The 17,373-nt window shown below is 45.6% G+C and overlaps 1 protein-coding gene across 1 annotated transcript in view; it reads right to left on the bottom strand.

Moving 5' to 3' along the window:
- Positions 1–2,344: 2,344 nt before the first annotated feature.
- SCN8A (sodium channel, voltage gated, type VIII, alpha subunit) overlaps positions 2,345–17,373 on the bottom strand; it is a 193,806-nt gene continuing 178,777 nt past the window's right edge. Inside the window, exons 23-28 of the mRNA XM_010857857.1 lie at positions 15,751–16,035; positions 13,844–13,897; positions 13,206–13,343; positions 12,073–12,177; positions 9,234–9,504; positions 2,345–5,949 (exon numbers count right to left, since the gene is read on the bottom strand). Coding sequence (XP_010856159.1) covers positions 4,802–5,949; positions 9,234–9,504; positions 12,073–12,177; positions 13,206–13,343; positions 13,844–13,897; positions 15,751–16,035 — 2,001 coding nt within the window. The 3' untranslated portion in view covers positions 2,345–4,801. The remainder of the gene's footprint in view (positions 5,950–9,233; positions 9,505–12,072; positions 12,178–13,205; positions 13,344–13,843; positions 13,898–15,750; positions 16,036–17,373) is intronic.

Below are 17,373 nucleotides of genomic sequence, written 5' to 3'. Positions count from 1 at the left end.
CGCTCCCCTTTACCTATATACATTCTTCACACACACACACACCACACGTGCACACCCGCCCACCCCACCCCACTTAGCCTCTATGTACAGCAAACAGCAGTGGGGGGCAGGGGCAGGGGGTGCCTCAGGAGCGTTTTGACAGGAAATCTTGGTGCTCTTGGAAGGGGAATCCAAGAAAGCACAATGCTGAGCCACAGCCCAGATGGCAAAACTTGGGCCCCTCCCCACCCAGACTCCCTCTTCTCTCCTGATGTCCCCCCTGGCTGGCTAGCTGCAGCCAATTCTTTAGGGGGTGGGGGTACCTGAAAATGAACGAAGCTTTTTGCAAAACTTTGGGCAACATCTGAGAAAAGAAAGAGGCATCATTACAGAAGATGCCCAGGACTCAGTCACTAAGTCACAACCGTGGCCATCTAACCTCCACAGCAGGCCTGGAGGCTGGGGGCCAAGAGGGGAGGATGGGGACTGACCTACCAGCCATCTCTCTCCAGAGCGGAGCTCCTGGAGCGGACTAGAGTGGGCACTTCAAAATCCTCCTGAGTGTTCCTGGACTGGGAGACGTGGCCTAGAGAGGGGTGTCCCCAAAGCGGGGCGGGGTGGTGCCAATGAGACCAGCCGAGTCTGCTGGTTTGTGGGTGGGGGAGATGGAGGGCAGGGCCCAGCAGTAGCTAGCAGAGTGGAGGCTGTTGGGCATTGTGCTCGCCCGAGCTATGGGGCGTTGGAATGGTCTTCTTAAAATACTGGTGAAAAAGGCAGGAGTAAGGCCAGTCCAGCTGGGTTGGCTGGCATCATCTCTGGGGGCTCTGCCGGGGGTGAGGAACAGGTATCAATGGGCCTGGAAGCAGCGGCCCAGCAGGGGGAGGAAAGCCACACGCAGTGGGTGAGTGGGGACCTGGGGAGATCAGGACTTTGCTTTTCTCTCCAATCTTGGCTTTTTAGCCAGAACTTTGCAAGAAATCCCCATTTCTCTCCCTTTCGTTCCCCTCCTTTCCCCAAATGTGCTAAAGTCCCACTTCCCAGGTATAAAAAATATTGGGAGAGTCAAGCAACAAACGCACACCAAGACAGGCTTCCCTTGTACAGTAAAAAGGGTCATTTTTATTTTGTTTCCTTTTGGCTTATAGAAGTGATGTACTTTTCATCACGTCTTGGTTAGAGCAGTGCTGGCCTCCATGCATTCACTAATACACTAGTCTTTACTATTGGTCTTTTACAAGCTTACGTTGGTTGCAGCAAAAAATGAGAGAACTCTGGGCATCGCTGTTCCAGGGGCTTTGACCGGGAGTTTCTGTTAATCTCTCCCCAGTCAACTTCTGATGCCAAGAGTGGCTCATTCAGAGGGGTGGGTCCAAGGCAGCTGACTTGGGAAGTGTCTCCTGCTCTCGCCCTCGGCTTTAAATGACGGAGTCTCCTCATCCTAAGCAACGAGGAGGTTAAAGAAAAGAAGAGGGGAAAGTGTTTTTCACACACAAACCAGCAACCATGTCAGCTGCTGCTCGGTGGCTTTGGCTCTGCGTTTTAAATTAACAGCATCACACATGTCTTTTTGCTTTTTGTCCTTTTTTTAAAGGTGGATTCTGGAGTATAAATACTGCACCAAGGACCTGGCTACAAAAAATAAATATTTATATCATATTTATATATCTATATATATATATGTGCAGTGATACTGTGGCTGCTGCTGCTTTTTGATTGGCTTTGTTAATATTTGGCAAAGCGTTGCCACTTATCCACTGGGTGAAGACGTGCGAGAACGCCTTCATGACTCTTTCAGTTCAATGCCTGTTAACTGCGGGTGTAAACTGCTGGTGATGGTGTCACTTACTACCAAAGAAGTGTGGAGCAGGGCGGGTGAGTGCGAGAGTGCGTGAACGAGTGGGTGGGTGGAGGGCCATCAGGTGGGGAGAAAGAAGGTGGGAAAAGTTTTTAGAAACAAACAACAAAAAAAGTGAAACTTCAAATAGAGTGGAGGTGGCTTCTTCCCTATGAAGCTGGCTGATGGGTGTCAGATACCAAGGCCTGTGTGTGTCACTGAGGAGACAGCCTGCTGGGTGGGGAGAGCAGGGCCTGGGGGAGGAAAAAAGGTCAGAGCTCAAAAAATCTCATTAATATGCTCTAGTAGCTTAATGACATCACTAGCACGAGCACTTGGAGGACGGAGCGGGATCTTATAGCTCTGTGGCCCATCTCAAGACCTAAGAACAAGAACAATTATGAAGTTTAGCCAAATCTTGCATAGAAGTGGTTAGAATTTATTGCACATTGGAACAAAAATATATATATTTTTTTGTTGTTTTGGAAAAGACCATTAGCAATAAAAAATTTTTTGTCTGTCTGTCTGGTTTGGGGATGTACATTGGCTGACAGCATCTAAATTCTAAGAAGAAAGAAAAGTATAAAAAATAAAAATAAACATGACAATGGCATAAGCCAGAAGCCATTTCCTATTTAATAAGTTAATACTTTGTATTTACAAAAAGGCATGCCAATAAAATAAAATGATATATTACAGTATTTATAATTCTCTTAAAAAGAATAACCACACGTCAGCTTCTGTTTTGTGCTGTTTACGATGTAGCCTGTACATGTTACTATACATTCATCCTAGCAGTTAGCAGGGTCACTGAAGAGAATGCCTTCCCAACCTGGAATCGGGTGTAGTACAAAAAGTTCTACGGATGACGTCGCAGAAGCAGGCTTCTGAGAACTGGACAGAGTTTCTAATGGTCCAGCAAGATAGGAAGCTCTGCTTACTGACTGGCTGTGGTTTGTTCTATGCAAAACTAGTCAGGTGGACTGTGAAATTACATCCAAAGTGCTCCTACTGCAAGGCCGATTGGTGTGTCTGACTATGGGTTGTTTTTTCCCCTCTACCGTATGGTTCAGGAAGAATTCATTTTGATTTGGTTTGCATGCTGAAGTCTCTCCTCATTCTTTGAATCGACTTCCTGACACATTCACCTGCAGCATCTTAGCTCTGAAATCTAGTCATCGGATGAGAAACCCCTGGACTAAGAACTCTCTTCCTGGAAGTGGGAGATAGAACAGAAGCTATGACGCTCCCCGCCAAAGCCACCCTCCAATGACAATGTGCAGGTCGCTAAGCAGATGGCGAAACTGGCTGAAAGGGAATGTGCTGGGGAAGCTGGAAGTTCTTAAGGATTCATATTAAATCGCTTTCTCATGAGAACCAGTGCAATAAAGAAATCAAGTGGGCTGGGTTCAGAGGCGGCTCCATCTCTCCTGAGGTCCCACCAGTGATCATCGATTCTAATAAGAAATGAAAGAAACCACAGCCATAGCTCAGCGCTGCTGCCCTCACTCACCTCTGTGGGTAAAGGAAGCCCTGCATGGTGCAAGAATGTGATGCGGGCAAGAGGAACTGTGCAGCAACTGAGCTTGTGACAACCACTCCATAGAAGAGAGAGGCCCGTTCGGAATATCTAAACCCCCTCCATGTGGACCCCAGCCCGGAGAAAGCCACAATGCAGAGGACATGATACGGATGAAGTGAGCACCCCTTTACCCCCAACGAAAGGTTGTTTTAAGTTCCCCAAATGACCTTCTAGAGATAACATGCTACTCTGAATAGCACTTTTATCTCTACCCCCCAAAGTGTCAGTTCCCCAGTATGAAGGCTAAACAATCATCATAAATATTGCAAGATATAAATGAAAAAATTTTTTTGATTTTTGTTTTTAGCCCTAAGATTTGGTTTTACAGTGACATTAATACAAGCCATTCGAGATCAAAGTTTCCCCACGTATGGGACACAGAGCAGCATTAAAGAGTTCATCTTTCAAAATGTGCAACAATGGCTGTATGTTAGAGATGTCTGTTAAACATATACACACAACGGATCCATCTGCTTGTTGGACTGGGTTTGTTTTTTTTTGTTGTTGGTGGTGGTGGTGGTCAATTGGTTGGTTATGTTTCCCTACCCAGAAGGTGTATGAAAGACTTCTAAGAATTCAGAAAGAATTGCAGCGGGCATGGAATGCTTACCATTTTTTCTCCAAATACAGTGAACGGTGCAGGGCTGGGTCCTGTCCAAAGGCTGACCCAGTGCAGGGGACAGGGTTAGTAGTGTCCTGTGGTGTATGGTTCTCATGCATGACTCCTGATCACGGCATGCCATCATGCAAATCATTTCTACGCATTGAACGAACACAATGTTTGGAATCGGCCTGAGCAAGTCCTCCTCAGCCTGAAGAAACCTGATTGTTTTCCCCCACCCATCTCCAAACCACGTGAAGCCCATGTGGAGAAAATGCGGCATTATGTCAAAGAAACTGACAAGTAAATGACATGGGCTAAATGTGAGTGTGTGTGTTTTTCCTTTTTGCTGCTTAGCTTAACTAATGTAAGAATGCAAATAGAGTTTGCATGAACAAACAAACTTTTAAAGTGATGCTTTCTGCTTCTGAGAATCAACAAAATAAAAAACAAACAAAAAAAAATCCATCTGGCTGCAACGGAAATACACTGGTCCCGGCAGCCTGACCTCTGTTTTATGTATCCTGTTAGTTTTGTCCTAAGTTGCATTGACTGATGTGGAACATGCAGTAACCACCTGCCCAAGCATTAGAAAATCTGTGAGTCCAGGGAGCAGGGTCCTTTGCCCTTGGCAGGTCACTGCTCAAGATGCAACCGTGGTACGTGGTAAGCAGACTACGTTTGGTATAGATCTTCGGGATAAAGTGTCTCCACAGCTGTTCTGCATTGATAATATTCAGAAGTTTGTAAACAATCTTTCACTTGCAAGTTTTAAGTCTGTACAATGTTGAATTTTTGCTTTCCTCTAACACTTGGATTCTCTGACCTCTTTTTGTCTTTTGGCTCTTTCCCTTCGTCCTTCCTCCGCCCGTTGCTGTTTCTCCTTCTCAGGTTTAGTCACACTGTCATAGGAGGGGAGGGAGGCTGTGGATGGGGTGCTCTCTTTTTTCTCCCGGTGTGTGCCTCCATTCTCCAGCTTATTGGAAGTTGTCTTTTTGCAGATGAAGCCCCGCCTGGCTAAATGTCCCCGGTAGGCACGCTGCAGGACCACTGCTGATACCTCTTCCTGCTTGCGCCGCAGCGTGGTCGTGATTGGCTCATAAGACACTTTGGAAGGATTGGACGCCACGAACCTCTCCTCCATCTGTTGCCGAAGGATGTCCAACTCCCCACTATCTCCCAGGACCCGCTTGGTGAAGGCAAAAAGGATGTCCAAGCAGTGGATGCGATCCCCGCTGACCATTGGCAGATCCATGGCGATGAGCTCAATGGTGTTGGGCTTGGGCACGCGGAGGGGATGCTCCAGGGCATCTGCAAAGTCTGCCAGCTTACAGTACTCGATGAACTGGGTGGCATCGGGGTCGAACTTCTCCCAGATCTCATAGAAGGTCTCAAAGTCGTCCTCGCTCAGAGGGTCTGCGCTTTCCTCTGTGGCTACGCTGAAGTTTTCCAAGATGATGGCAATGTACATGTTCACCACAATCAGGAAGGAGATGATGATGTAGCTCACAAAGAAGAAGATGCCCACTGAAGGGTTCCCGCAGTCTCCTTTAAAGCCACTCCCTGGGTGTTCCTTATCCAAATTGCAGTCAGGGGGGCGGTTTAGGATGGGCAGCAGGAGGCCGTCCCAACCAGCCGACGTGGTGATCTGAAAGAGGCAGATCATGCTGTTGCCGAAGGTCTCAAAGTTGAACATGTCATCAATGCCAGCCTCGTGCTTCACGTATGCAAAATTAGACATCCCAAAGATGGAGAAGATGAACATGACCAGGAAGAGCAGAAGGCCGATGTTGAACAGAGCAGGCAAGGACATCATTAAGGCAAAGAGCAGGGTACGAATTCCCTTTGCGCCTTTGATCAGACGCAGGATGCGCCCAATACGGGCCAATCGGATGACTCGGAAGAGGGTTGGGGAGACAAAGTATTTCTCAATGATATCAGCCAGGAACATTCCTAAGAAGGGGAACGGGAGATAGGTTACTGAGATTGGAAATGCCCTTTCTCTTTACTTATGTCATCTGGCACTATGGAACCCTTAACTTCAAAGGACTTTATAGAGTGAGTGCCTTACTAGTCAATCTGAACTCTCATAATAAAAAAAATTTTCTCAAAAGAAAATCACATGTTTCAAACATATAGAAAAGCAGAGAAAACAACAGCACCCAGAGACCACATCTGCTTCCACTCATCACCTCCAAAAGCACCCACTATCCTGTAGATGGCATGCATCATCTCAGTGTCTTCATAATTTTGCTATGTATGAAAAATATAGGTAGCAGCCTACAAGGTTTAAGGAATTATACTGTATCTATCTTTCTAGATCTCTAATTTCCCTTAAATTTTTTTTTCTTCTAGATCTCTAATTTGCTTTTGAAACCTAATATTATGTTTCTGAGATTGATCTTTGGTATTAAATTTGGGTTTTGTTTTTTTTTTCAGATTTGTCTGTGCATAACTTCCTGAGATGTTATGGATTCTTCTCCAAAATGCTGTCAAATTGCCACATTCACAAACAGTGAATGAGAAGTCCTGGCTCCACCCTGTGGTTGCAAAATCTTAGTCTGCTAAGGTCACCAATTCTCAGGGCATTTTCTTCCTGGCTCTAGAAAGACATTTTTGGTTTCTCATGGCCCCATGTCCCTACCCCACCAAACTAGCCCGCAAACTAAAGGGACTTCTCAGGAGTGGTTTTTAACGCACAGCTTCTAGATTTTGTGTTTAAAGTCATAAATCAGAAACCAGTATCAGCAGATAAAAATGTCTAAGGCATTAATAGGATATGAAAGTAGGGGGCAAAACACACATATCAAAGGGCCTGTTTCTGTTCGCATTCCTCCAGGGGCCCACCTCCACCAGACCACTTGCCTTTAAAACTACAGAGCGAAAATGGGAGGGTCACGGAAGGAAGAGGCAATGAAACGGCTGGGAAGTGACAAAGAAGGGCGGCAGTGACACCACGTGCTCTTCCTCCAGTGTCCTCTCCTGCTTTAGAGCCCCCCATGGGATAGTGTGAGCTTCATTTAAAGAAAGAAATATCCCCCAATCCTGGGGACTCATAAACACGGGGGCAGGGAACTGCAGAAGAGTTAGTTGAAGGTTTTATGCTAGGAAAGAGTCTTAACTCTCAGAAGGGACAAGGTGCTGGAAGTGCACACTAGGCAGACAACATGCTGGGGTCTCGTCTGGAGCTAGAATCTCAGGAGGCATTTGAACTTTCAAGAAAATCTACCTCAGCTGGGACCCAAGAGGACTTTCTCAGCTCTCCTCTTTTTACCTCTCAATTAAGTCATAACCAGTGTAATGCAGGTGATGTCTGCATTCCATATATGATGGAGAGGAGGCTTCAGAGAGGAGACAATGCCTGAGTAAGGTTTTCTAGGACCAGTGTTTTATTGTGCCAGAGAAAAGTGGGGAGAGATAGGCAGGCAGCTATTGAGGCAGTGGAGTCAACTTTTAAGAGGTTCTCTAGGAGGTGCCTACAAGACCCAGTGCTGGGCTTCCCTGGTGGATCAGACGGTAAAGAGTCTGCCTGCAACACAGGAGACCTGGTTCAATCCCTGGGTCGGGAAGATCCCCTGGAGAACAGGATGGCTACCCACTCCAGTATTCCTGCCTGGAGAATCCCATGGACAGAGGACCCTGGTAGGCTACAATGGGTCGCAAAGAGTCAGACACAATTGAGTGACTAACACTTTCATTTTTCACTTTCTAGGAGGTGCCAGGGTAAATTTTACCCCAACGCCTCTTAATTTAAAAAGATTTTTTCCTACACTTTTGTTTCTGAACAAATTAATGATATTAAAAAAAAAAATCCCAAGCATCAAGAGAAACACTTCTTCCTACTTCTTTTCAAGTACCATCTGAAAATAGGGGGCATGGTTTGATCTGTGGGTTTTCCATCCCACTCAGTGATGGGTGAGCAGAAAAAGTTCAAGAACAGTGGTCAAGGGCAGCATCATCCAAAGTGTGTTTGGTGGGAGGTTTCGGGTGTGGAGCTGAGGCCAGGGCCGGGCTTGCTCGCTCATCAGCTGCGTGTCTCAGTAACTGCTCTGTGCCTTGGCTCCTCAGGATATTTACAGGGCTGTTGTGATGACTGCATGAATTAAAACACGTAAAGAGCTCAGAATGATGACTGGCACAGAATATATTCCGTTGAAGTCTGAGAAACATTATTATTACTTGAAAACAGGGTGTTGTGATTGGATAAAGGTGGGATGGCGTTTTAAATAGAATTCTTTACCCCAAGACTTCCAAGCGCCTCCTGTGGGCTAATGTGCCCTGTGACCCTCTGAAGGGAAATGCAACGTACAGTGTTGCCCAAAGTAGTTTCATTATGGGATTCTTTGCTTGAGGAGAAATACATGAGATTACACAACACATTTTTGGACATGGTGCTCTGGAGGACAGGACTAGACAGTGGGAGGACAGTTGCCTTCTGGTGGCCACAGTCACCACCTCAGCTCTGGGACCGGTTCCCTGTCTCGGGCACTCTGGCTCGAGTCACACCCACCTGGGACCAAGGCAGTGTGGCATCATTCGAGAAGCCTGTGAGGAAGGCAGGGAAATTTTGAGGAGGGTGGTCAATAGGACAGCATTTCCACTGCCTGCCAGGACACCAGCCCTTCCAGGCCCTTTGTTGGTTAAAACAAATGCCACAAAGTCACTGCTAAAAACCAACTTGAATTCTGTCTCTGCCACCTCTGAGTTGAGTGACTCTGGACATCTTCACAGCGAAGATAATAAAATACCTTGATTCCTGGGCTGTCATAATGAGATAACACAAGTGAAGAAACTCTCCAACTACTCAGCACCATAAAATTGTAGTAAATGAGTGTTGGCAACAGCCGAAGTGTTGACACAGCCACCATCACCAGAATTCTCATTAACATCCAATGTAACAATCTCTTACCAGGGCTTTTTTCACGTTACACTGCTACTGATAGACTTTAAAATACAATTTTTTTTTTCCCTGTTAGAATGTAAACTCTTTGAAAGCAAGAACCAAATCTAATCTTTTCCCCCTCTTCAACCACAGAATTTGGAATCCAAGACTACCGTGAACACTCACAGACACTCGCTGACCCATGTCAGCGATGTGGGCAGCCCCACAAGATGACTGAGGGCACCATGGGGGTAACCCTGCGGGCCCCTCGGCCGCATGTCATCCGCTGCACTCCCAGGAATCCCATCCTCAGGGTCCGCCGGGTCCCCTCCCCCGCCCCTCCTGCCCCACTCACCCACAATGGAGAGGATGACCACCACGAAGTCGAAGATGTTCCAGCCAATGGTGAAGTAGTAGTGCCGCAAGGCAAACATTTTGAGCACACACTCACAGGTGAAGAAGATGACGAAGACCAGGTTGATCCAGTAGAGGATGTTCTCCATCTGCTTGCTCTGAGTATCTGTCTCCACCATCATCGTCACCATGTTAAGGCAAATGAGCATCATGATAACAATGTCGAAGGCTTGTTGAGTGACAAAATCAAAGACGATCCCTTGGATTTTGTTCTGGGTGGGGAGGGAGGAAAGACAGAAAAGGCTTCTTGAAAACCTTCCCCAGCAGACTGTGGGAGCTGCCTCCCTGTGAATCCAAGTTCTCTCTGCTTTCTCGGTTGCAGTGCTGGCCGGCAGCAGGAAATGGACAAAGACTACCGTCAACGTCCCCTCATCAAGAGCTCTTTAAAATCACCACTCTTTTCTTTATGCCATCACATGCTTCCGTGTGCCTTCCTGCGTCTCCAGCTGTCCCTTTTTGGTCTCATTTGCCGGCCATTTCTGCTCTCCCTTCATCTCTTCTTCCTTCCCTGGAGAGCTCACGTGCCATCTTTTCCTACTGCTCACACATTACCTCTACACTTAGTTTCCCAAGCGTTTTCTCGTCCAGCTTGTAGCTTTCCTCCGAACTCCTGGGCTGTTTGCTTGGCACTGCATAAGCATCTTGAGCTCAACAAGTCCTTTCTCCCACCATCCCCCAACCTGCTCCTTTCTCACTGCGATTATTCATCCAGTATCTAAGCCAGAAATCTAAGGGTCATTCTTGCTCTTCCCTTTCCCTCATCCCTCATTCAACGCACTGCAGACCCTGTTGATTCTTCCTTGAATTCATCCACTTCATTCCATTCCTGTTGCCCTACTCTAGCCTAAGCCACAGTCTTCCCTCTGGACCTCTAGAAGGGTCTCCTGATTGGTCTTCCCGCTTATTCTCTTGCCCTTATCCAACACAGTCTCCACACAGTGGCAAGTGTCGATTACTTAAAAACAGAAATGGATCACATCACTCTCCTACTTAAAACCTCTCACCGCTTTCCCATCAGGCTTGCAACAAAATTCCTCTGGTTAACCTGGTTTAAAAGTGCCTACCACAGTCTGGTCTTGCTCACCTCACACCCCCCACCTCTAGTTCATCACCACCTGGCCACACTAATATTTCCCACTTTTAAGGCCTCATTTGCTTTTCCAGGATCTCGTTCCCTGGCATTCTGACTCCTTTTCATCTGCTCAAATAGACCCAACTCTGTTGGAAGAGATCCTCCACGCCAGGCTTCCATTATTTTCTATCATGGTCCTTCAGTGCATTTTTTTTTTCTCACAACATTCCACATTTTATAATTACTGTTGGTTACTTATTTATTATCTGTAGCCCCACTATACTGTAAGCTCCATGATGGTGGTGCCTAAATTTGATCACTTTTTGCATAGTGCTTGGTACACAGTAGGAGATGTGTAACTCTTTGTGGAATAACTATTAACACTTCCTACCACACTGAGCATTTCTGTTAGTGGGGGAGAAAACACACGCAGGCTCCCATGTACAAAGTACTGAACAGAGCTTTAGAAACGTCAGCCCTCTTCCATTCCCTTTGGCCACACTTCTATCACACTGTGGAAACTAACATCAAAGAAATAATAGAAAACGTTCTCTTTCTTAAGAGCTCCCTGATTTTTTGGGGTACCTAGGCACTTAAGCATATGCTTCTTCTTAGGATTACTTAACTTGGTGGTTTTCAAACTGTTCTGCAGTGAGGAAGGGCTTTCCTCGCCCTCAGAAATTGGGGAGAGGAGGTCGCCAGGAACAGGGTATGTGGGGCTAAGTCAGGAAAAGGCTCTCAGACACCCATTCTTGTTTTTTGCTCTTCTCAGAAGACTGGCCCAAAACTGGGACTCCCCTTCTTGACTCAAACAAAATAGCCCCACTTTTATTTTTACAAATTAGGTTGTCAGGTATGCTTTTAAGAGTTCTGCTGTAGGTTTTTAAATTTTTATTTTAAATAAAAAGTTACTTTAAATAAAAGTTACAGAAGATGGAACTTTGAGCCTGGCTTTTGGGGGTCACATCCCACCTAGCAGGGTGTACGGCTTCAGGAACATAGCATCTCCTACTTTGAAGCAAGAGGACAATCCCCAACACAAGGGCCATGCAGAATCCCTGTCCCCAAGTCTGTTTTACAAAAGGCTCCGTTCAAGGGAGGAAATCAGGCCATCTGACTTCCCTAGTTTCACCTTCTCCTGCTCTCACAAATTATTTTCACTTTCAGGCACATCCCTGCAAAGACTTACTTGTTAAGGAGAGCATGGAGAAAATAATGACCAAATCCTATCTTGTACTTATAGGAAAGAGATCAGCTTTCACTGCACATTCTGCTGTTAATTTTTAGGTGGTCTCTTAAAACAAACATCTCTCTACCAGGGCAAGAGCCAATGTGGTCAACATGTCGATTCTCTGTTGCCACCCAAGGAAGGCTCCGAGAAAAGGCTGGGTGCAAATGCAAAGGTCACCCCATACCATAACCCATCCTCCCTTCTTCCTCAGATCTTTTCGTTTTTGGCCACTCCACATGACAGGGTCTTAGTTCCCTGACCAGGGACTGAACCCGTGCCCTTGACGGTGAAAGCACAGAGTCCTAACCACTGGACCGCCAGGAAATTCCCTTCCTTAGATCTTGTGGATGGACAGCGAGGGGCGGACTGGAGGGCACAGGCCGCCCCTCATTTGCCCCCTCCTTTCTCTGCAGTAACTCCGCCGTGTCTTTCTTCATATGGAGTCTCACCTGCCCTGGGCCGGTACAGTGAACTCACCAGAGGGCGGGGGATGGGCTTCTGTGGTTTCTTTGAGCCCAGCTTTTTCATGGCGTTGTAGTACTTCTTCTGTTCTTCGGTCATGAAGATGTCCTGACCTCCAAAGTAAAGGAGGAAAAAGAGGACGCGCAATTACAACTGGCTCTTACATCCTGTAGGTGCAGCCCTGGGAACCCGGAAGGCCTTACGCCCTTCACTATAAACCAGGGGTCACCCTCTTAAGCCAGAGGTCAGTTTAGCTAACGGCTGTCCCAGAGTGAGGAAGGCCTGACAACTATTCTAACTCAAAAATATACCTGTCTTTGTTTTCAGGTTGGGATTTCTGAGACCTGCTAGGAGATGGGAAGGAAGGAAGGAAGAGAATAGACTGACAGACCCTCAGGGAAGGGTAAATTTGAGAGCTATGATTCTAAACGCATCTTCATAAATTTTGGGGGGCCTGCTTCCTAATACAATTCTTAAAAAAGACATTTTAAAATGAAAGGAAAAAAACCAAATAAATAAAATGAAAGGATTTTCAAGTTCTAGCTAGTGGCCCATTTCCGACAATATTAAAAATTTAGAAATCTTGGTGGGAGCAATTTGAGAAGTTCCTTGGAGTCTGTTGGGACAGACTTGATTTAGAAAATGAATGACAAGAGTAATCTTTTCAATTTGCTTTAGAAAAAGTAACCATCTGGGACAAGTGAGGAAGGAGCTTTCCAAGGTTGATCTCTCAAATCCCAAAGTGCTGGTGGTCCAGGGAGGAACAAAGATAATGCCAAAACGAGACAGTTTCTACTTCTAACTTAAGCTGTTCATCTGCTGCTTTCCTTCTCAGCTGTTGCTAGACCCTCTGGGACCCAACCTCCCTCTGGTGGGAGGTCAAACCCAGTAAAGAGCCTCAAGAACTGCTAGTAAATTTGGTACCAGTAAATTGCTGGTTTGGTCTAATAAGTGTGGAAAACCTCACACTGCAAAATCCAGCAGAAGACAACGAGCTGGCTGGGCCTACGATATTGTGAGGCTGTGCCACAGTGACGTCGTGATGTGGATTCTAAAGAAAGAGAGGCCTTTTTCTCCAGACAGAGGGACAGAAGTGCCTCTCGTCTGGGTTGACCTCTGGCCACTGGCAATGCGGGGAGGAGACCTATCTTTTTCTTTTGTTGATTGAAGTTATCAATGATGACACCAATGAACAGGTTCAGGGTGAAGAAGGAGCCGAAGATGATGAAGATGACAAAGTAGATGTACATGTAGATGTTGTCCTCATACTTAGGCTGCTCATCAGGCTGTCAAAGGACAGGAGAGAAAAGAGAGTCAGCTCCTAGCTTGGGGGATCAGATAGATTTTGACACGCCAAGGCCATCAGCTACATCAACCACTTGAGCCGCTGAGCAAGCTGGGTGGCAGCCCTAGATTCTGTCTGCTTTTCCACACTGGCAGGTCCTGCCCTGAGAAGGTGTTATTCCTGCCAGGACATAGGTGGAAAATATGCAAACTGGGAGGGGAAGGAGAAGGGAGGGCTGTCTGCTCGGAGCCACACTTAGTTCAAATCAGCACTGAAGAGGAGACAGCTCCATGAGGGTCAGGTGAAAGCCAACAGCCTAACCATCTGGAGCCACTGGAAGACAGTGATTGATAACTCACTGAGAGGGGGGAAAGTGATCTACAATCAATAGGACAAGCAGTAACTGTTCTAACCCTTTCTCTCTCTCTTGACTGAGCTTCACCATGCCATGAGCTTTCTAATCATTTAAGAAGGCTGTGATCTCACCAGGTATATCCTTACCTTTCGGGAATCTACGGCTGCATACATGATGTCCATCCAGCCTTTAAAGGTTGCCTGGAAACAGAGTCAGTCATTAGACTGTGCCTGTTAGCGGGTGGGTGGGTGGGAGTCTAGGTAGGGTCGAAAAGGCAGGCTTAGGTTCTGTGAGAACACAAGTTAGGGAGTTTGGGTGCAGCCTCAAGTGGACGCAGAAATTTTCTGTTTGTTAATACAGATCCCATGGGAGCTTTGTCTAAGTCCCTGAGTATAACATCAAAGTCTGGCAAAGGAACATGTTGACAATGGTAGTTGAGTCAGCACTTTTACAAAAGGTCTTCAGAATGAGTCTAAGAAGGTGGCCCAAAGCAAGGGCAAACTCCTATTTATGACTGGCAGGGATCTACTGATGTTATTATGACTGGCAGGGATCTACTGATGTTATTATGACTGGCAGGGATCTACTGATGTTATTATGACTGGCAGGGATCTACTGATGTTACTCAGAACTGACCCCTCTTTTATGAAGGAGTCATTTTTAAAAACCGTGTTAAACAAGTAATGGGGGTTTGAAAAATTCATAGTTTCACTAAGAAAAAACCTCAATTAGAACTTTTCCCTCTTCAGTAACACACATTTACCCTACTGTAGTGGCAATACCGGCTTTATCCTAGGCAGCCCCTACTCAATTCTCCCATTGTGCCTAACCTGATTTTGGAAACTAATATGGGTAACCAATTTAACAGCCTCCATGTTTACCATTTAAGTAACTCAACCAGATCCTAAGTTTTCTCAGGGCCTGGGCAGTTCTTTATTCATCTGATGGCCCTGGTAATGCCCAAGCACAGTGCCTAGCATATGGTGGGGACTCAATACAACATTTGGCCAGCTAATGGGCACTGGTTTCTTGAAGCTGCTCCAATTCTGGTTCAATCTGTGGGTCCAATTTTTTGAACCGGGACAGAACAACTAAAGAGCTGTGGAATGGGATAAACCCCTGCTCATCCCATTAACTCTGCCTCCTTCTAGCTAATAGTTAAGAGTTTACTACACTCAAGGCTGAGTTGAGTGCTTCACCTGCACTATCACATTTAATCCTCCCAGAAACTATATGATGTAAAAATAGTTGTAATAGTAACAAAGAAACGTAAGAGCAAACACTATTAATTAAGCACATGCCTGCTGTGTGCCAGGCATTGTTAGGGAATGTTAATAAATCACCATGAATCCTCTTAACTACCATGCAAGGTATTACTATTCAAATTTAAGAGATGAAGAAAAAGACTCAGGGAGGTTGAGTAATTTGTCCAAGGTTACATATCCAATAAATGTCAGAGTGTGGCTCAAACCTACATCTGATTTCAAAGCCCAGGAGTTTTCATTGCATCATACTATCCTGTCAAACACTCCAGAAAATTGGCCAGAGAGAGACAGAAAACTAGACATGATGAAATGCTTCATTTCTTGCTGTGATACATGGAGACCCTTCTCTGCAGTTGAGATGACATAGTGGCAGCATCATAGCACCACCATATTGTCATATTCTTCAGTTAACTCTGGCATAGCAGTTAATGTGGGATTGTTCTGCTCCATCAAAATTGCCCTTTTTTTCTTTTTGGTCTGTGACTTACCTATTTCAACTACATACTTCTGTCCTGGAGAAAAAAGGTGATCTCTCTGCAACCTTACTGTGTTGCAGAAATCCTTATTTGCTAAGCGGAACTCAACTTCTGAGCACAATGACAGATTCCCTTGACTGAGGTCTTAGAGACCTCACAGTACTCAGGAGAGGTGTCTCCCTGGATCTGCTTTGGGAAATGACAGTGACCCCTTACTTAAGAGCAACCCTGATTCTGGACACAGGGTTGAAAAAGAACGAAAGGAGATTTCTGCTAGCTGTCCAATTCTCACAGGACTGAAAACAATCTTACCACTTGAAGAAGCGCCAGATATCCTGCCCCAACATTGTCAAAGTTGATCTTCACGTTCTTCCATCTGATTTCTGTGTTGTTCCCCTCCATGAGCTTTTCGCACTCTGTTTTATTGTTGACATCTTCAATTTCAAATCGGATCTCAGAAGACTCATTAAAGCAATAGTGGTACTTTCCCGCAAACAGGTTAACTCCCATGATGCTGAAAATCAGCCAGAAGATGAGACACACCAGCAGCACATTCATGATGGAGGGGATGGCGCCCACCAAGGCATTCACCACCACCTGCGTTGGAAGGGGGAGGTCGCTGAGTGTCGGCAAGAAGTACAGGCACGCGCACTCTTTTGATTTCCAGGGGGGGAATGACACTGTATGGCTTGTTATGACTATGGAAATATTATGTTCCCTTTGGAATTAGGGTAATCAGACAGATCCATAAACAGGACCAAAATTTTGTATTTCTCTGAAATATACTTTGGGGAATTCTAAAAATTACTTCTTTAGGGAACACAAATTCCCCTGCCCAAGTTGACCTAGGTCTTTCTCTTAGGCACCAATCTGGGACTGAAAAAATCATTTCATTGTCTAGTCTTCCTTCTTACCAACTCATGAAATATGGCCCTCACAGGACAATCTGAGTGATTTCAAGCTCGCCAGCTGCCTTTCCACAGACATTCCCCCTCTGCAAATCAAGGTGAGATTGCTCAAAACCACAGAGAACTACCCTGAAGGGTTAGCAGTGAATCACTTGACAGTACATAAAGTCTCTTTTATGACTATGCAAGGCCAGTTATCTTACTTCAGGCAAGAGCTGAGCATGCATCATTTTGCAGGCTCAAGAAAAAAAAAAAAAAAAGCTATATTCCCTCTACCAAACAGTATAAAACAAAATCTGAACAGTTGTGTTTTTCACGCAAGGTTCACTATTCTTCTTCAGTCTTTTTATCTTTCTGACTTTGCAGGCTTCTCAGTCTGAGTCGGCCCCTGCTTGGCTAATGCTGATATCTCTCTGGTCAATCCCAGGTTTGACTTGACTCTTCACAATGTACTACTGGAAAAAGGGTTTTTTGGAGAGTTTTGGGTTAGATCATCGCTCTTGAAACCCCCCAAACTGGCTTATTGTTAAAAATCACTGACTACAGTAGACTCAGGAATGAAAAAAAAAGGAAAAGAAGTCCCATTAGGAATCTAAGTTTCTGGGTTGTTTTTAACTTTGCGTCATAACTTAGATGAGAAGAGCTAGACAGTACTTCCACTGTTGTAGCAGTTTTCACTAGAGGAGTTCAAAGTGCTTACAAAAATAGCATTTCAGGTAGCGGGACAGAAAACAATGCTGGCGATCATTCCTGCCCTGATTCTTACTTGCTGTTGTCTTAAGCAGGACTGCTAAGGCCCAGAAAGGTGACCCTGAAATGGGAAGCATGTTTTTCTTTTCTAGCATCCTTGGAGGATAAGTGGAGTTAAAATAGAGATCCTGTATATAAACAAACTCTTCTCATGTTTTGTTAGAAGAAGGTGACAAGTATCACCACACTCCTGCACCCGTTTTTCGGTGTAGGGAAGAAGATAGGGTCCGCTGCCAACCAGCACAGGACCAAAAGGGCTTAAAGGGCTGTGCTGTAC

This window comes from Bison bison, unplaced genomic scaffold (assembly GCF_000754665.1).
Source record: "Bison bison bison isolate TAMUID 2011002044 unplaced genomic scaffold, Bison_UMD1.0 scf7180017864383, whole genome shotgun sequence".
NCBI classification, from domain to species: Eukaryota; Metazoa; Chordata; class Mammalia; order Artiodactyla; family Bovidae; genus Bison; species Bison bison.
Note: the sequence above shows the minus strand (reverse complement) of the source record. Positions and strands in the feature narration are given on the sequence as shown.